Genomic DNA, 21,819 nt, shown 5'->3' with positions numbered 1-21,819 from the left:
CAAACCAAAATTGTGATTACACATTGTAACCTTTACAAAGAAATAAAATCTTTATCTTTATCTATATCACAGATATATACAAGGGGCTACAGGTGTGGATAAGTCACCACTAACAGATGACATCTCTTAGGAACACAGCAAAAGAAAAGAAAGCAACTCAGTTTGAAAACTACAAATAAATTTTATCAATTACCATTACGTATTGTGTTTATGTCTACCCAACTTAACAGTAGACAGAAAGTATATTAGTATTGACCTTGCCAACACTAATGGAGGTGTATGAATGGTCAACAAAAATGACAAGATAAAGAATCAGTCACATGTGCAACATCTGGGTATCTTTATTTGTCTGCTGCATGTTCCTCACCTGACACCAGAATAAAAGTTCCAATCTTCATGCCTGTACTTCAGATTCATCAAGACTACAGTACTCTTCACCAACTCCAAGGCTAAGGGACTGATCACCTCATCTTTTGTATATAGTTCTACAATTTTCCTATTTTGTCCTTGAATTTGTATTGATAAAGCCATTGGATGGCGAAACATCTACAAATAAAGCTACCCAGATGTTGTATGTGTCTAATTCTTCAATACAGGAGGTATATATGGTATGACACATTGGGCAGGTGCTTTGCTTGGAAATGCTGGAGGCACCTAGGTAATGAGTCCAGCTTTACTGTATAATGTAGACATGTAAGTTATGGTGTCAATTAACTCCAACTATGTTGCCTGCTTATTCTTCACCAGACTATCACACAATGTGGAAATATAAATTTAAATAGGCTTCATGATTATATCTGTTAACTGGCTGAGAGAGACAAAAAAGATAATTTGCTCAGTAACTCAAAACAAAAGTAAAAACCAATGGCGTTTGTTTAGTAAGAATTTATTAAATATTTTTTATATTTTACAAATACAGAATAAGATATTCCACTGAAGTTTTATTTCTCCTCCATACTCATCTTCAAACTTTGTATCTATTTTTTCATAAAATAAAACACTACTACTGATTTTGAGAAAGTCCTATTCATCACCAACACAAGGTGCAATTTGAGCTGTCGGAACTATACATCTCATACTTCAATTAATTTACAAGCTTTCCCTGATTCTGATTACTGTTTCTCTCAACAAAACTAAAATACAGTAGGACCCCCGTATCTGCTGGCTCAGTTTCTGTGGTTTCAGTTATCTGCAGTTACCGTGGCCCAAAAATAACCTTAAATTTTGCTTAATAATGACATCAAAGCACAAAAGTAGTTGTTGGTGACAGTTCTTCAAAACCTAAGAAAAGCTATGAAATGCTAACCCCTGACTTATTGTGCTTCATTTATCAATTAACTTTATCAAAGGTGGTCTGGTGGCTAAAACTCCCGCTTCACACACGGAGGGCCCGGGTTCGATTCCCGGTGGGTGGAAATTCTGACACGTTTCCTTACACCTATTGTCCTGTTCACCTAGCAGCAAATAGGTACCTGGGTGTTAGTCGACTGGTGTGGGTCGCATCCTGGGGGACAAGATTAAGGACCCCAATGGAAATAAGTTAGACAGTCCTCGATGACGCAATGACTTTCTTGGGTTATCCTGGGTGGCTAACCCTCCGGGGTTAAAAATCCGAACGAAATCTTATCTTATCTTATCTTACGTAAACAAAAAATGACTTGTATACGTGTAGTTCAAAAGGTAATGGAAAAGACCTATGGCTAGTATGAATGGTTTCAGGTAACATTCCCCCAATGAAAAGCAGGGGTGCAATGAGTACACTGAGAGACAACATAATAAGTGTCAGGGGCCCAAGACTGTTCAACTGCCTCCTAGCATACATAAGGGGGATTACCAATAGACCCCTGGCTGTCTTCAAGAAGGCACTGGACAGGCACCTAAAGTCAGTATCTGACCAGCCAGGCTGTGGTTCGTATGTCAGTTTGCGTGCTGCCAGCAGTAACAGCCTGGTTCATCAGACCCTGATGCACCACAAGGCCTGGTCTCAGACCAGGCCATGGGGGGTTGACCCCCAAAACCCTCTCCAGGTATACTCCAGGTATCCCTGGTAGGTCTTGGAATGTATCACCCACAGATACAGGGGTTCTACTGTATAGCGGATAATAACTGAAGGTTAAACAGAAGACATTTTACCTTACTATTATTTGCAGAGTTCTCATCTGTGGAGTATGACTTCTTATCGACACTTACTCGAAGCTTTACTGTGTGAAAGCATGTACTCACATCACCAACCTGATTATAAGAACCTCAATGCATTAGTAAATGTTAGTAAAAGAAAAATATATCATTTAAATAATCTGTAATATTTGTAATATTGTTTTTATTATGTGCAACTTCAAGATTATTATTCTTATAAACCTCAACCCTGACTACCTTGCGTTAGTATTAAGATTAAATAAAGGTTTTAATACAAATTAATGTAGGAAAGAGGGAAATTATTTCCCAGTAAAAGTAGGCCTTAGACAAGGATGTGTGATGTCACCGTGGTTGTTTAATATATTTATAGATGGGGTTGTAAGAGAAGTAAATGCGAGGGTCTTGGCAAGAGGCGTGGAGTTAAAAGATAAAGAATCACACATAAAGTAGGAGTTGTCACAGTTGCTCTTTGCTGATGACACTGTGCTCTTGGGAGATTCTGAAGAGAAGTCGCAGAGATTGGTGGATGAATTTGGTAGGGTGTGCAAAAGAAGAAAATTAAAAGTGAATACAGGAAAGAGTAAGGTAATGAGGATAACAAAAAGATTAGGTGATGAAAGATTGGATATCAGACTGGAGGGAGAGAGTATGGAGGAGGTGAATGTTTTTTTTTTTTTTTTTCAACAAGTCGGTCGTCTCCCACCGAGGCAGGGTGACCCAAAAAAGAAAGAAAATCCCCAAAAAGAAAATACTTTCATCATCATTCAACACTTTCACCACACTCACACATTATCACTGCATTTGCAGAGGTGCCCAGAATACAACAGTTTAGAAGCATATACGTATAAAGATACACAACATATCCCTCCAAACTGCCAATTTCCCAAACCACTCCTTTAAAGTGCAGGCATTGTACTTCCCATTTCCAGGACTCAAGTCCGACTATATGAAAATAACCGGTTTCCCTGAATCCCTTCACTAAATATTACCCTGCTCACACTCCAACAGATCGTCAGGTCCCAAGTATCATTCGTCTCCATTCACTCCTATCTAACACGCTCATGCACGCTTTCTGGAAGTCCAAGCCCCTCGCCCACAAAACCTCCTTTACCCCCTCTTTCCAACCCTTTCGAGGACGACCCCTACCCCTCTTTCCTTCCCCTATAGATTTATATGCTTTCCATGTCATTCTACTTTGATCCATTCTCTCTAAATGACCAAACCACCTCAACAACCCCTTTTCTGCCCTCTGATTAATGCTTTTATTAACTCCACACCTTCTCCTAATTTCCACACTCCGAATTTTCTGCATAATATTTACACCACACATTGCCCTTAGACAGGACATCTCCACTGCCTCCAACCGTCTCCTCGCTGCTGCATTTACCACCCAAGCTTCACATCCATATAAGAGTGTTGGTACTACTATACTTTCATACATTCCCTTCTTTGCCTCCATAGATAAGGTTTTTTGACTCAACATATACCTCAACGCACCACTCACCTTTTTTCCCTCATCAATTCTATGATTAACCTCATCCTTCATAAATCCATCCGCCGACACGTCAACTCCCAAGTATCTGAAAACATTCACTTCTTCCATACTCCTCCTCCCCAATTTGATATCCAATTTTTCTTTATCTAAATCATTTGATACCCTCATCACCTTACTCTTTTCTATGTTCACTTTCAACTTTCTACCTTTACACACATTCTCAAACTCATCCACTAACCTTTGCAATTTTTCTTTAGAATCTCCCATAAGCACAGTATCATCAGCAAAAAGTAACTGTGTCAATTCCCATTTTGAATTTGATTCCCCATAATTTAATCCTACCCCTCTCCCGAACACCCTAGCATTTACTTCTTTTACAACCCCATCTATAAATATATTAAACAACCATGGTGACATTACACATCCCTGTCTAAGACCTACTTTTACCGGGAAGTATTCTCCCTCTCTTCTACACACCCTAACCTGAGCCTCACTATCCTCATAAAAGCTCTTTACAGCATTTAGTAACTTACCACCTATTCCATAAACTTGCAACATCTGCCACATTGCTCCTCTATCCACTCTATCATATGCCTTTTCTAAATCCATAAATGCAATAAAAACTTCCCTACCTTTATCTAAATACTGTTCACATATATGCTTCAATGTAAACACTTGATCTACACATCCCCTACCCACTCTGAAGCCTCCTTGCTCATCTGCAATTCTACATTCTGTCTTACCTCTAATTCTTTCAATTATAACCCTACCGTATACTTTTCCTGGTATACTCAGTAAACTTATTCCTCTATAATTTTTACAATCTCTTTTGTCCCCTTTCCCTTTATATAAAGGGACTATACATGCTCTCCCCCAATCCCTAGGTACCTTCCCCTCTTTCATACATTTATTAAACAAAAGTACCAACCACTCCAACACTGTATCCCCCCCTGCTTTTAACATTTCTGTCATGATCCCATCAGTTCCAGCTGCTTTACCCCCTTTCATTCTACGTAATGCCTCACGTACCTCCACCACACTTACATTCTACTCTTCTTCACTCCTAAAAGATGGTATACCTCCCTGGCCAGTGCATGAAATTACCGCCTCCCTTTCTTCCTCAACATTTAAAAGTTCCTCAAAATATTCTCGCCATCTACCTAATACCTCCCTCTCCCCATCTACTAACTCCCCTACTCTGTTTTTAACGGACAAATCCATACTTTCCCTAGGCTTTCTTAACTTGTTTAACTCACTCCAAAATTTTTTCTTATTTTCATTAAAATTTCTTGACAGTGCCTCTCCCACTCTTTCATCTGCTCTCCTTTTGCACTCTCTCACCACTCTCTTTACCTTTCTTTTACTCTCCATATACTCTGCTCTTCTTATAACACTTCTGCTTTGTAAAAACATCTCGTAAGCTACCTTTTTCTCTTTTATCACACCCTTTACTTCATCATTCCACCAATCACTCCTCTTTCCTCCTGTCCCCACCCTCCTATAACCACAAACTTCTGCCCCACATTCTAATACTGCATTTTTAAAACTATTCCAACCTTCTTCAACCCCCCCACTACTCATCTTTGCACTAGCCCACCTTTCTGCCAATAGTTTACCTGGAGTTTACCTGGAGAGAGTTTTGGGGGTCAACGCCCCCGCGGCCCGGTCTGTGACCAGGCCTCCTGGTGGATCAGCGCCTGATCAACCAGGCTGTTGCTGCTGGCTGCACGCAAACCAACGTACGAGCCACAGCCCGGCTGATCAGGAACTGACTTTAGGTGCTTGTCCAGTGCCAGCTTGAAGACTGCCAGGGGTCTGTTGGTAATCCCCCTTATGTGTGCTGGGAGGCAGTTGAACAGTCTCGGGCCCCTGACACTTATTGTATGGTCTCTTAACGTGCTAGTGACACCCCTGCTTTTCATTGGGGGGATGGTGCATCGTCTGCCAAGTCTTTTGCTTTCGTAGTGAGTGATTTTCGTGTGCAAGTTCGGTACTAGTCCCTCTAGGATTTTCCAGGTGTATATAATCATGTATCTCTCCCTTCTGCGTACCAGGGAATACAGGTTTAGAAACCTCAAGCGCTCCCAGTAATTGAGGTGTTTTATCTCCGTTATGCGCGCCGTGAAAGTTCTCTGTACATTTTCTAGGTCGGCAATTTCACCTGCCTTGAAAGGTGCTGTTAGAGTGCAGCAATATTCCAGCCTAGATAGAACAAGTGACCTGAAGAGTGTCATCATGGGCTTGGCCTCCCTAGTTTTGAAGGTTCTCATTATCCATCCTGTCATTTTTCTAGCAGATGCGATTGATACAATGTTATGGTCCTTGAAGGTGAGATCCTCCGACATAATCACTCCCAGGTCTTTGACGTTGGTGTTTCGCTCTATTTTGTGGCCAGAATTTGTTTTGTACTCTGATGAAGATTTAATTTCCTCATGTTTACCATATCTGAGTAATTGAAATTTCTCATCGTTGAACTTCATATTGTTTTCTGCAGCCCACTGAAAGATTTGGTTGATGTCCGCCTGGAGCCTTGCAGTGTCTGCAATGGAAGACACTGTCATGCAGATTCGGGTGTCATCTGCAAAGCTTAAATCTCGCCCGAACTTCCTCCTCCCTTAGTTTATACACTTTCACCTCCCTCTTACTTGTTGTTGCCACCTTCCTCTTTTCCCATCTACCTCTTACTCTAACTGTAGCTACAACTAAATAATGATCTGATATATCAGTTGCCCCTCTATAAACATGTACATCCTGGAGCCTACCCATCAACCTTTTATCCACCAATACATAATCTAACAAACTACTTTCATTACGTGCTACATCATACCTTGTATATTTATTTATCCTCTTTTTCATAAAATATGTATTACTTATTACCAAATTTCTTTCTACACATAGCTCAATTAAAGGCTCCCCATTTACATTTACCCCTGGCACCCCAAATTTGCCTACTACTCCCTCCATAACATTTTTACCCACTTTAGCATTGAAATCCCCAACCACCATTACTCTCACACTTGATTCAAAACTCCCCACGCATTCACTCAACATTTCCCAGAATCTCTCTCTCTCCTCTACACTTCTCTCTTCTCCAGGTGCATACACGCTTACTATAACCCACTTTTCACATCCAATCTTTATTTTACTCCACATAATCCTTGAATTTATGCATTTGTAGTCCCTCTTTTCCTGCCATAGCTTATCTTTCAACATTATTGCTACTCCTTCTTTAGCTCTAACTCTATTTGAAACCCCTGACCTAATCCCATTTATTCCTCTCCATTGAAACTCTCCCACCCCCTTCAGCTTTGTTTCACTTAAAGCCAGGACATCCAGTTTCTTCTCATTCATAACATCCACAATCATCTCTTTCTTATCATTTGCACAACATCCACGCACATTCAGACTTCCCACTTTGACAATTTTCTTCTTCTTATTCTTTTTAGTAATCTTTACAGGAAAAGGGGTTACTAGCCCATTGTTCCCGGCATTTTAGTTGACTTTTACAACACGCATGGCTTACGGAGGAAAGATATTCAGATATTTGGGAGTGGACGTGTCAGCGGATGGGTCTATGAAAGATGAAGTGAATCATAGAATTGATGAGGGGAAAATGGTGAGTGGTGCACTTAGGAGTCTGTGGAGGCAAAGAACTTTGTCCTTGGAGGCAAAGAGAGGAATGTATGAGAGTATAGTTTTACCAACGCTCTTATATGGGTGTGAAGCATGGGTGATGAATGTTGCAGCAAGGAGAAGGCTGGAGGCAGTGGAGATGTCATGTCTGAGGGAAATGTGTGGTGTGAATATAATGCAGAGAATTCGTAGTTTGGAAGTTAGGAGGAGGTGCGGGATTACCAAAACTGTTGTCCAGAGGGCTGAGGAAGGGTTGTTGAGGTGGTTCGGACATGTAGAGAGAATGGAGCGAAACAGGGACTTCAAGAGTGTATCAGTCTATAGTGGAAGGAAGGCGGGGTAGGGGTCGGCCTAGGAAAGGTTGGAGGGAGGGGGTAAAGGAGGTTTTGTGTGCGAGGGGCTTGGACTTCCAGCAGGCATGCGTGAGCGTGTTTGATAGGAGTGAATGGAGACAAATGGTTTTTAATACTTGACATGCTGTTGGAGTGTGAACAAAGTAACATTTATGAAGGGGTTCAGGGAAACCGGCAGGCCGGACTTGAGTCCTGGAGATGGGAAGTACAGTGCCTGCACTCTGAAGGAGGGGTGTTAATGTTGCAGTTTAAAAACTGTAGTGTAAAGCACCCTTCTGGCAAGACAGTGATGGAGTGAATGATGGTGCAAGTTTTTCTTTTTCGGGCCACCCTGCCTTGGTGGTAATCGGCCAGTGTGATAATAAATAAAAAAATAAATAAATAAAGAAAATAACCACTCTTATCTTGTCTAGATTTAAGTGTAGTTATTATGTGCTAGGATTAGTCTGCCCGAAATGCCTCAGCATGATAGTGGCTTTCTTTATAGTATTTAGCAAACCAAAATTGTAATTACACATTGTAACCTTTACAAAGAAATAAAACCTTTATCTTTATCTTTTTATCTTTATCTTAAGATTGAATTATTTATGTTTCTTAAACTCAAAACATTACAATATAGTGATTAGGCTATGGATGCCAAGGAACTACTGATATAAAAAACTTTAATAGCCATCATAAGTTTTTTCACAAAAGTTAAGATTCCCAACGGGTATAAAAAAACCTTTACCTTAAAGTCGCAGGAATTGTTGTCAAACACAAAGCTTCCATGACCACCTTCCTTGAATCCTGGAGGTTCATAATCTTCTGGAGTCACTAAAAAGTTGTTAAATTATTAACGAACAATAAAAATGCTACTAAAACTGACATCATGAAGCTCAATGATTATGGATAATCAAACCTGATTTTATTTATTTTTATTTTTTAACGCTGATTTCACTAAACACATGTTGAGCGGCACCCACTTGGTGTTTAGTGAAGCCAGTTAAAAATTACAAACAATGTACATGTTAAATCATAAATTCTTTGACTGTGCAAATGATGGAGAGGGTACTTAGCTGCCTTAAAAATAAAGAAACTGATCACTTCATTTCATTAGAAAACCCTATTCAATTTAAATTAATGACAATCAAAAGGTAGAGAAGACAAAAACAGATCAGAAATAAAAGTAAAGTGAAAGCAATTTTTCCAAAAAGACAATGCTGTAGTGGCATTTCCAGTTGTTCAAGTTATAGTTACAGCTTCCCTGAAAAAGCCAATCTTTGGAATTCTCACAGAGTACTTTTGCCAAGGCAATCAAGACACAAGAAAATAAAAGCAATGCTAATAAAATAGCTTAATCATCCATATCTACAAGATTCTTGAGAAAATACTGAAAAAAAATTACTGTATTTCAGTGTAGAATCTATTCAGAGCAACATACAGTAATACTATATAAAGTGGATTTATACGTAAAACCTACCAAACAAGTTTTCTTACTTTTCCAATGATGTGTTCACATACATGGACTTCCATGAGGCAATGTTTCTTAAATGGTTGGTCACAAAACTTCAGAATGTTCTAAAGTAGAATTTTACTTATTTTCTGGATGATTTCTATTACCAGTATTGAACTTTTATGTAATCTAATATCTTTCAGCAAGCATGTTTGCCATGCTAGAATGCAAAAGTCAAGGTGAAGGATTCAAAGGTACAGTGCTCCCTACAAAATAATGTGAATCACACACCTAGAGGTCCCAGCAAATGCCACTAAATTCTATCTGCATATTTTTTCAAACAAGACTCCTTTTATTAAAGGTACACAGAATACAAACTACAAATAATAACTCTAATTCTGAATTCAAAATCACACAAAAATAGATTTACTATTTCCCAGATAATATAATATAACTAGAAATGATTGGTCATGGTTTATGGCATCCCAACAATTGAATCAGTCTTATTAAAAAGCCATAAAACAGATTGTGGGGGGTGTAGGGAAGCATAACCATCCTTAGGAAAATCTGCAAAAATCAAATATTTCTGATACATACTTTGAACTCGGTTTCACACTACTTTCTTAGTGAAATAAACTAAAATCATCTTTATTTAACAATACTCTTATTGTTCAACATAATGAGAGGAAAATTTCTGGATCTGCACCTTGACAGCAACTTAAAATTCAACACCCATATCTAGCACATAACAAAAAAAGTATCTGAAACAGTTGGCATCGTCTCCAAAATATATTATTATGTACCACAAACAGCACTACTTACATTACAGTATATTATTCACTGATCTACCCCTACTTCACCTATGCTATTTGTCCCTGGGGATCCACAACAGCAATTCACCTGAAGCCAATAATAACCTAACAAAAAGTTGCAGTACAAATGATCACACAGTCAACTACTAGACAACAACCCTCCCCACCACTCTTCAAAGACCTAAATCCACTCACTATACGTGGCCCATGGCCTGGTGGCAAAAGTTCTCACTCTTCATGCTGTGACAGTCCAGGTTCGATTCCCGGTAAGGGTATAAACACTGGGCATGTTTCCTTACACCAGTTGTCCATGTTCACCCATCAGTAAAGTGGGTACTTGGGTGTTAGTCAACTGGTGTGGGTCGCATCATGGGACAAAACTGACCTAATTTGCCAAAAATGCTCTGCATAACAAGTGGCTTTCTATGTACGTAATAGTATGTCACTGATGTCAGATAGGTCTGTATACCTTGTACATGTACTTGTAGAAAAAGATATTATTATTATTATTATTATTATTTTTTTTTTTTTTTTTTTTTTCAACAAGTCGGCCGTCTCCCACCGAGGCAGGGTGACCCAAAAAAGAAAGAAAATCCCCAAAAAGAAAATACTTTCATCATCATTCAACACTTTCACCACACTCGCACATTATCACTGTTTTTGCAGAGGTGCTCAGAATACAACAGTCTAGAAGCATACACATATAAAGATACACAACATATCCCTCCAAACTGCCAATATCCCAAACCCCTCCTTTAAAGTGCAGGCATTGTACTTCCCATTTCCAGGACTCAAGTCCGACTATATATATTATTATTATTATTATTAACATTCAATCTTACTACCGTGCATCCTACATTTACAGAATAAATTCTAATATTAATCCAGACCTGAAACACTTTCTTGATAGTCGCAACAAAACTCATAGACATTATACTAGGCACAAAAATCTCTATGGCATTCCCCATATCTGGCTAAATCTCTTCAAAAATTCAATGTACATAAAAGTGCCCAAAATCTGGAACTCTCTGCCGGAAATCTCTAGAATCACTGTCTCAGCCAGCATTTTCAAAACTACCATTAAAAAACACCTTCTCTCCATAACATATCCCAAAATCAGCTAAATATATGAAAACTACGTATCTTATTCTCAATATCTGTAATCTTCCCAACATTAAAACATTGATTGTGTTCCCTTTATGCTGATATGCTAGAATCCTTATCATCTATAATCATAATCAAACCAGTAATTCCTTAAATAATTAAACTTGATAAACTTTTATCTTTAGCAAACAGGATATTCAATTCTCCTGTATTCATCGTAACTCCTAAATTTATACTAATTATTATTATTTTTTTTATTAACACATCAGCCGATTCCCACCAAGGCAGGGTGGCCCAAAAAAGAAAAACTTTCATCATCATTCACTCCATCACTGTCTTGCCAGTGGGGTGCTTTACACTACAGTTATAAAACTGCAACATTAACACCCCTCCTTCAGAGTGTGGACACTGTACTTCCCATCTCCAGGACTCGAGTCAGGCCTGACAGTTTCCCTAAATCCCTTCATAAATGTTACTTTCCTCACACTCCAACAGCACATCAAGTATTAAAAACCATTTGTCTCCATTCACTCCTATCAAATACGCTCATGCACGATTGCTGAAAGTCCAAGCCCCTCGCACACAAAACCTCCTTTACCAATTTGCACACAAAACCTCCTTTACCCCCTCCCTCCAACCCTTCCTAGGCTGACCCCTACCCCACCTTCCCTCCACTACAGATTTATACACTCTCAAAGTCATTCGGTTTTGTTCCAGTCTCTCTACATGTCCAAACCACCTCAACAACCCCTCCTCAGCCCTCTGGATAATAGTTTTGGTAATCCCACACCTTCTCCTAATTTCCAAACTATGAATTCTCTGCATTATACTCACACCACACATTGTCCTCAGACACGACATCTCCACTGCCTCCAGCTTTCTCCTCGTTGCAATATTCATCACCAATGTTTCACACCCATGCAAGAGTGTTGGTACACCTATACTCTCATGCATTCGCCTCTTTGCTTCCACAGACAAAGTTCTTTGTCTCCACAGACTCCTAAGTGCACCACTCACCCTTTTCCCCTCATCAATTCTGTGATTCACCTCATTCTTCATAGACCCATCTGCTGACACATCCACTCCTAAATATCTGAATACATTCACCTCCTCCATACTCTCTCCCTCCAATCTGATATCCAATCTTTCGTCACCTAAACTTTTTCTTATCCTCATAACCAACTCTTACCTATATTCACTTTAAAATTTTTTTTTTACATACCCTACCAAATTCATCCACCAACCTCAGCAACTTCTCTTCAAAATCTCCCAAAAGCACCATGTCATCAGCAAAAAGCAACTGTGACAACTCCCACTTTGTGTTTGATTCTTTATCTTTTAACTCCACACCTCTTGCCAAGACCCTAGCATTCACTTCTCTTACAACCCCATCTATAAATATATTGAACAACCACGGTGACATCACACATCCTTGTCTAAGGCCTACTTTTACTGGGAAATAATCTCCCTCTCTCCTACATACTCTAACCTGAGCCTCACTATCCTCGTAAAAACTCTTCACTGCTTTCAGTAACCTACCTCCTATACCATACACCTGCAACCTCTGCCACATTGCCCCTTTATCCACCCTGTCATATGCCTTTTCCAAATCCACAAACGCCACAAAAACCTCTTTACCCGTCTAAATACTGTTCACCTGTATGTTTCACTGTAAACACTTGGTCTACACATCCCTACCTTTCCCAAAGCCTCCTTGTTCATCTGCTATCCTACTCTCTGTCTTACTCTTAATTCGCCTCCTTGTTCATCTGCTATCCTACTCTCTGTCTTACTCTTAATTCTTTCAATAATAACTCTACCATACACTTTACCAGGTATACTCAACAGACTTATTCCCCTATAATTTTTGCACTCTCTTTTATCCCCTCTGCCTTTATACAAAGGAACTATACATGCTCTCTGCCAATCCCTAGGTACCTTACCCTCTTCCATATATTTATTAAATAATAGTGCCAACCACTCCAAAACTATATCCCCTCCTGCTTTAAACATTTCTATCTTCCCCTCAAACATCTCCTTGCCAACCTCAACAGAACACATGACCATAACACAAGGCACAGATCACTCTTTGATGTTCCTCGTGTCCATCTCACACTATGCAAAAACTCAATGCACATAAAAGGCCCTAAAATCTGGAATTCATTACCTGTAAATATAAAAGAAACACTACCTGTTTATAAATTCAAGTCTCTTCTCAAAGATCACTTACTCACCCAAAACCAAATAAATACTGAATAACTGAACCTTATAAATTGTATATCTTAAATGTTTCTCACAATTATATCACATAAATGTTAAACCTAAAACCCAATCTAACTTTATTATTTTTTAAATACACTACCTAACAGAATACTCCATTCTACTGAATGTACAACAATGCATACAACCATATGACCTGTCTTTGTAATACTCACTTGTGCTTTATAGTAATCTGTTTACATTAAAGTTTTATCACTGATTTCATCATTGCTTAGTTAATCTTAAGTTAATTTTAAGCCAGCCCGTAATGCTATGCATAGTATAAGTGGCTTTGGCATGCTGCTCTTATCTGTATTTTTTGTACCTCTGTATGTGTGCTCAAATTTTAAATAAATAAATAAATAAATAAATCCCATCAATCCCAGCTGCCTTACCCCGTTTCATTCTGCCTACTGCCTCATGAACTTTCCCCACACTCACAACTGGCTCTTCCTCTCTCCTACAAGATGTTATTCCTCCTTGCCCTATACACAAAATCACAGCTTCCCTATCTTCATCAATATTTATCAATTCCTCAAAATATTCCCTCCATCTTCCCAATACCTCTAACTCTCCATTTAATAACTCTCCTCTCCTATTTTTAACTATTTTTTTTATTATTATCACACTGGCCAATTCCCACCAAGGCAGGGTGGCCCGAAAAAGAAAAACTTTCACCATCATTCACTCCATCACTGTCTTGCCAGAAGGGTGCTTTACACTACAGTTTTTAAACTGCAACATTAACACCCCTCCTTCAGAGTGCAGGCACTGTACTTCCCATCTCCAGGACTCAAGTCCGGCCTGCTGGTTTCCCTGAACCCCTTCATAAATGTTACTTTGCTCACACTCCAACAGCACATCAAGTATTAAAAACCATTTGTCTCCATTCACTCCTATCAAACATGCTCACGCATGCCTGCTGGAAGTCCAAGCCCCTCGCACACAAAACCTCCTTTACCCCCTCCCTCCAACCTTTCCTAGGCCGACCTCTACCCCACCTTCCTTCCACTACAGACTGATACACTCTTGAAGTCACTCTGTTTCGCTCCATTCTCTCTACATCTCCGAACCACCTCAACAACCCTTCCTCAGCCCTCTGGACAACAGTTTTGGTAATCCCGCACCTCCTCCTAACTTCCAAACTACGAATTCTCTGCATTATATTCACACCACATATTGCCCTCAGACATGACATCTCCACTGCCTCCAGCCTTCTCCTCGCTGCAACATTCATCACTCATGCTTCACACCCATATAAGAGCGTTGGTAAAACTATACTCTCATACATTCCCCTCTTTGCCTCCAAGGACTAAGTTCTTTGTCTCCACAGACTCCTAAGTGCACCACTCACCCTTTTCCCCTCATCAATTCTATGATTCTCATCTTTCATAGACCCATCTGCTGACACATCCACTCCCAAATATCTGAATACATTCACCTCCTCCATACTCTCTCCCTCCAATCTGATATCCAATCTTTCATCACCTAATCTTTTTGTTATCCCCATTACCCTAATCTTTCCTGTATTCACTTTTAATTTTCTTCTTTTGCACACCCTACCAAATTCATCCACCAATCTCTGCAACTTCTCTTCAGAATCTCCCAAGAGCACAGTGTCATCAGCAAAGAGCAACTGTGACAACTCCCACTTTATGTGTGATTCTTTATCTTTTAACTCCACGCCTCTTGCCAAGACCCTCGCATTTACTTCTCTTACAACCCCATCTACAAATATATTAAACAACCACGGTGACATCACACATCCTTGTCTAAGGCCTACTTTTACTGGGAAATAATTTCCCTCTTTCCTACATACTCTAACTTGAGCCTCACTATCCTCGTAAAAACTCTTCACTGCTTTCAGTAACCTACCTCCTACACCATACACCTGCAACATCTGCCACATTGCCCCCCTATCCACCCTGTCATACGCCTTTTCCAAATCCATAAATGCCACGAAGACCTCTTTAACCTTATCTAAATACTGTTCACTTATATGTTTCACTGTAAACACCTGGTCCACACACCCCCTACCTTTCCTAAAGCCTCCGTGTTCATCTGCTATCCTATTCTCCGTCTTACTCTTAATTCTTTCAATAATAACTCTACCATACACTTTACCAGGTATATTCAACAGACTTATCCCCCTATAATTTTTGCACTCTCTTTTGTCCCCTTTGCCTTTATACAAAGGAACTATGCATGCTCTCTGCCAATCCCTAGGTACCTTACCCTCTTCCATAATTTATTAAATAATTGCACCAACCACTCCAAAACTATATCCCCACCTGCTTTTAACATTTCTATCTTTATCCCATCAATCCCGGCTGCCTTACCCCCTTTCATTTTACCTACTGCCTCACGAACTTCCCCCACACTCACAACTGGCTCTTCCTCACTCCTACAAGATGTTATTCCTCCTTGCCCTATACATGAAATCACAGCTTCCCTATCTTCATCAACATTTAACAATTCCTCAAAATATTCCCTCCATCTTCCCAATACCTCTAACTCTCCATTTAATAACTCTCCTCTCCTATTTTTAACTGACAAATCCATTTGTTCTGTAGGCTTCCTTAACTTGTTAATCTCACTCCAAAACTTTTTCTTATTTTCAACAAAATTTGTTGATAACATCTCACCTACTCTCTCATTTGCTCTCTTTTTACATTGCTTCACCACTCTCTTAACCTCTCTCTTTTTCTCCACATACTCTTCCCTCCTTGCATCACTTCTACTTTGTAAAAACTTCTCATATGCTAACTTCTTCTCCCTTACTACTCTCTTTACATCAGCATTCCACCAATCGCTCCTCTTCCCTCCCGCACCCACTTTCCTGTAACCACAAACTTCTGCTGAACACTCTAACACTACATTTTTAAACCTGAAGTCTACTCAACAGTCTTTTATCTACCAATACATAATCCAACAAACTACTCCCATTTCGCCCTACATCATATCTTGTATACTTATTTATCCTCTTTTTCTTAAAATATGTATTACCTATAACTAAACCCCTTTCTATACAAAGTTCAATCAAAGGGCTCCCATTATCATTTACACCTGGCACCCCAAACTTACCTACCACACCCTCTCTAAAAGTTTCTCCTACTATAGCATTCAGGTCCCCTACCACAATTCTCTCTCACTTGGTTCAAAGGCTCCTATACATTCACTTAACATCTCCCAAAATCTCTCTCTCTCCTCTACATTCCTCTCTTCTCCAGGTGCATACATGCTTATTATGACCCACTTTTCGCATCCAATCTTTACTTTAATCCACATAATTCTTGGATTTACACATTCATATTCTCTTTTCTCCTTCCATAACTGATCCTTCAATATTACTGCTACCCCTTCCTTTGCTCTAACTCTCTCAGATACTCCAGATTTAATTCCATTTATTTCCCCCCACCGAAACTCCCCCACCCCATTCAGCTTTGTTTCGCTTAGGGCCAGGACATCCAACTTCTTTTCATTCATAACATCAGCAATCATCTGTTTCTTGTCATCCGCACTACATCCACGCACATTCAAGCATCCCAGTTTTATAAAGTTTTTCTTCTTCTCTTTTTTAGTAAATGTCTACAGGAGAAGGGGTTACCAGCCCATTGCTCCTGGCATTTTAGTCACCTCATACGACACGCATTGCTTACGGAGGAAAGATTCTCTTCCACTTCCCCATGGACAATAGAAGAAATAAAGAAGAACAAGAGCTATTTAGAAAAAGGAGAAAAACCTAGATGTATGTATATATATATGCATGTGCGTGTCTGTGAAGTGTGACCGAAGTGTAAGTAGGAGTAGCAAGATATCCCTGTTATCTAGCGTGTTTATGAGACAGAAAAAGAAACCAGCAATCCTACCATCATGCAAAACAGTTACAAGTTTCTGTTTCACAGTCATCTGGCAGGACGGTAGTACTTCCCTGGGTGGTTGCTGTCTACCAACCTACTACTACTATTTTTAACTGTCAAATCTATTTGAATATTTGTTCTCTTAGAGATTAAATGTATAAAATTACTCAAATTGTCACTACCTTATTAATCTTAAGTTAGTCTTAAGTTTGCCCGAAATGCTCTGCATATTGATCGGCTTTCTGCATGCACACTTAAATGTCATTCACCTTTGTACAAACAATGTATCATGCTGAAATAAAGTATTACTATTATTATTATTTTTTTTTTTAAGTACGTCGGCTGTTTCCCACCAAGGGAGGGTGACCCAAAAAGAAAGAAAAACCCAAAAAGAAAAAAAAAACTTTCATCATCATTCAACACTTTCACCATCACTCATACATAATCATTGTCTTTACAGAGGCATTGATACAACAGCTGAGACATCCCTCCAAACTGCCAATATCCCAAATCCTTTCTTTAAAGTGCAGGCATTGTACTTCCCATTTCCAGGACTCAAGGCTGGCTAACGGGTTATTATTACTATTAGGTTTAGAGAGTGATGTAATTAGACCAGGTCTTGTTGTGCTTGGAGCTTCGGTAGCTTCTTGTTCATCATTCAGCAGGGCTGATGCTGCGTAATGCTGGGCAGTCCTCTTTCTAGTTGACGACTTTGACAAATTCATAGATATCTACACTCAGTCTACATCATCTTGTGTTTCCATGTACGTTAGTGCAGTAGAACTTCATGTTATGCCATTACAGAAAGCTTGTATTAGAACAGGGGACTGAAAAAATTGAGGAGCTCCATTGCTGCTACTGCTGCCGACCATTTTCACTCCTCTAACAAACACAGTAATGATTGCCATTATGTTACTACACAGACAAAAATAATTAAAATATTAATGCAGCAGGGCCAGGATGCAACAGTAGCAGTGGACACCAAGCCAATTTTATTCAGTCAAGGGGCAACATGAAGGGACATTTGAAATTTGCAAAACAATCGCTAATTAACATTTTCCTGCAGATAACAATTATCAATAGGAAATAAGCATAACAAAGAGCATTGTTTTTTCCACAAATAATGTTAACTTACTAGGAAACCATTGTAAATAATAAAATTATTTAAGTTTTTGGTTTTATCAGTGACACGCTCTTATTAAAAATTTGTGGCAAATGAACCTCCTTCAAAGCTACACCCCATGAGATCCTACACGCACACACACACACACTCAAAAGTGACAAAGCACAAAAGTTGCCATAATTTACCATTATCATAATATCCAAGCTTCATTGCAAGGTGGATTTTTCGAGGTAGAGGCTGCAGCGTCTGTGTTAACAACAAAATACTTCGAAGCATCTTCTCTGTTGACCTTTTCACATCCAATTTCTTCTCCTTCTTAATTCTAAAAAATATTTCGCATAACAGTAATTTTTTGTGAATTATGTACTTTACATTACACATAAATAAACATACATGTATATTCTGAATGTAATACAAGAGGTATTAACTACTGCAAAACAGTCAGGCTAAAAGTTATTACTGCAATATGGTTCAAACTACGTATAATTAAAATATAATAACAAATTCATATTGATAGTTATAATAATAAAGATGAGAGTGAAATGCAAGTTGAAGAAAAGATAAAAGGGCACATAAAGACAGTTTTTATGAATATTTATTATCAATGTTTCCATTATTATCTATGCTTCTCATGTAGGAGTGAGAGATGTGATTTAAAGGAGAAGAGAAAGTAACAGAGGGAAGAAACTCATGGAAGATAGAAACAGGAAATGCATATGTGACTTACACACTGAAATTGGTTTCCATTTCACTAATGACAGGTCCCTCTTCATCACTGTAGCAAAATTTATATGTGTAAGTTTCTAATGGTACATCTGGCTTGTCTGGATCAACGTAGATCACAAATGTTAACTGTCGTAACTGTAATTAAACAAAGGTTCTAGCTGGTAGAAACACAAATTCACTGAATTCTCTAACAATCAACAGCATTTTTCTTTACATAAGCTTTAAAGCTTTTGCAATATCATACTTACTTTCACTGTCTCATACAATGTATACAGGATAATTATTTTACTCCCTTATTGTCATAGTACGAAATGTATGTAGCAGTGTATTGCTTGACAAAGTAGATAAACTATGCTAATACAGTACATTAAAAAATCTTACATATTGCTTCTCAATAGCTTCAAAACACCCTTTGATCCAGGAAACAACCATGTTTGATTTATGACATGCAGTGTTTTCCATGAGCATCTTGAGTTGTAGCCCATCAAGGTTGCAGCTTCTGTAGGAGACCTATAAATGAACAGTACATTTGCAATTGAGTATCATCCTTTATTATATATTCCTTATCTTGCAAGCACATATCATTAATGTATTTTTCTTATATGGTTATTACTGTACCGGCTATTAGAGGAATGTCTGGGGCCACATACAACAGAAAAAAATTTTGTATTAAATAAAGAAAATTTTTGTATTACAGTCAAATTTAATCTGTGCACTGCTATTGCAAAACAAAGAAACATTTTTATTAAAGAACAAATAAAATTTTTATGTAGCACTAAAGAACAAATAAAATCTTTATTATGTAGTATGTATTAAAGAAAAATAAAACCTATTTGGTGAGGTATTAAATAGCAAATAAAATCTTTTGTATTAAAGAACAGAAAATATTTGTATTAACCTTTTCACTGTTTTTTTTTTTTTTTGTTTTTTTTTGTTTTTTCAAAAAGTCGGCCGTCTCCCACCGAGGCAGGGTGACCCAAAAAAGAAAGAAAATCCCCAAAAAGAAAATACTTTCGTCATCATTCAACACTTTCACCACACTCACACATTATCACTGTTTTTGCAGAGGTGCTCAGAATACAACAGTTTAGAAGCATATACGTATAAAGATACACAACATATCCCTCCAAACTGCCAATATCCCGAACCCCTCCTTTAAAGTGCAGGCATTGTACTTCCCATTTCCAGGACTCAAGTCCGACTATATGAAAATAACCGGTTTCCCTGAATCCCTTCACTAAATATTACCCTGCTCACACTCCAACAGATCGTCAGGCCCCAAGTACCATTCGTCTCCATTCACTCCTATCTAACACGCTCACGCACGCTTGCTGGAAGTCCAAGCCCCTTGCCCACAAAACCTCTTTTACCCCCTCTCTCCAACCCTTTCGAGGACGACCCCTATCTCGCCTTCCTTCCCCTATAGATTTATATGCTTTCCATGTCATTCTACTTTGATCCATTCTCTCTAAATGACCAAACCACCTCAACAACCCCTCTTCTGCCCTCTGACTAATACTTTTATTAACTCCACACCTTCTCCTAATTTCCACACTCCGAATTTTCTGCATAATATTTACACCACACATTGCCCTTAGACAGGACATCTCCACTGCCTCCAACCGTCTCCTCGCTGCTGCATTTACCACCCAAGCTTCACATCCATATAAGAGTGTTGGTACCACTATACTTTCATACATTCCCTTCTTTGCCTCCATAGATAGCCTTTTTTTGACTCCACATATACTCACCTTTTTTCCCTCATCGATTCTATGATTAACCTCATCCTTCATAAATCCATCCGCCGACACGTCAACTCCCAAGTATCTGAAAACATTCACTTCTTCCATACTCCTCCTCCCCAATTTGATATCCAATTTTTCTTTATCTAAATCATTTGATACCCTCATCACCTTACTCTTTTCTATGTTCATTTTCAACTTTCTACCTTTACACACATTCCCAAACTCATCCACTAACCTTTGCAATTTTTCTTTAGAATCTCCCATAAGCACAGTATCATCAGCAAAAAATAACTGTGTCAATTCCCATTTTGAATTTGATTCCCCATAATTTAATCCCACCCCTCTCCCGAACACCCTAGCATTTACTTCTTTTACAACCCCATCTATAAATATATTAAACAACCATGGTGACATTACACATCCCTGTCTAAGACCTACTTTTACCGGGAAGTATTCTCCCTCTCTTCTACACACCCTAACCTGAGCCTCACTATCCTCATAAAAACTCTTAACAGCATTTAGTAACTTACCACCTATTCCATATACTTGCAACATCTGCCACATTGCTCCTCTATCCACTCTATCATATGCCTTTTCTAAATCCATAAATGCAATAAAAACTTCCCTACCTTTATCTAAATACTGTTCACATATATGCTTCAATGTAAACACTTGATCTACACATCCCCTACCCACTCTAAAACCTCCTTGCTCATCCCCAATCCTACATTCTGTCTTACCTCTTAATTCTTTCAATTATAACCCTACCGTATACTTTTCCTGGTATACTCAGTAAACTTATTCCTCTATAATTTTTACAATCTCTTTTGTCCCCTTTCCCTTTATATAAAGGGATTATACATGCTCTCTGCCAATCCCTAGGTACCTTCCCCTCTTTCATACATTTATTAAACAAAAGTACCAACCACTCCAACACTATATCCCCCCCTGCTTTTAACATTTCTGTCATGATCCCATCAGTTCCAGCTGCTTTACCCCCTTTCATTCTACGTAATGCCTCACGTACCTCCCCCACACTTACATTCTGCTCTTCTTCACTCCTAAAAGATGGTATACCTCCCTGACCAGTGCATGAAATTACTGCCTCCCTTTCTTCCTTAACATTTAAAAGTTCCTCAAA

General features: G+C 38.8%; 1 protein-coding gene across 3 annotated transcripts in view; it reads right to left on the bottom strand.

Annotated features, from left to right (window-relative positions):
- The window catches only part of LOC128705456 (uncharacterized), an 88,183-nt gene that overhangs the window by 55,284 nt on the left and 11,080 nt on the right, over positions 1–21,819 (bottom strand). For all 3 annotated transcript variants that reach the window (XM_070093649.1, XM_070093648.1, XM_070093650.1), the window contains exons 4-8: positions 19,315–19,443; positions 18,935–19,068; positions 18,393–18,529; positions 8,345–8,430; positions 2,134–2,232 (exon numbers count right to left, since the gene is read on the bottom strand). In XM_070093649.1, coding sequence (XP_069949750.1) covers positions 2,134–2,232; positions 8,345–8,430; positions 18,393–18,529; positions 18,935–19,068; positions 19,315–19,443 — 585 coding nt within the window. The remainder of the gene's footprint in view (positions 1–2,133; positions 2,233–8,344; positions 8,431–18,392; positions 18,530–18,934; positions 19,069–19,314; positions 19,444–21,819) is intronic.

The sequence above is a fragment of the Cherax quadricarinatus genome, chromosome 43, assembly GCF_038502225.1.
Source record: "Cherax quadricarinatus isolate ZL_2023a chromosome 43, ASM3850222v1, whole genome shotgun sequence".
Taxonomy (NCBI): domain Eukaryota; kingdom Metazoa; phylum Arthropoda; class Malacostraca; order Decapoda; family Parastacidae; genus Cherax; species Cherax quadricarinatus.
Note: the sequence above shows the minus strand (reverse complement) of the source record. Positions and strands in the feature narration are given on the sequence as shown.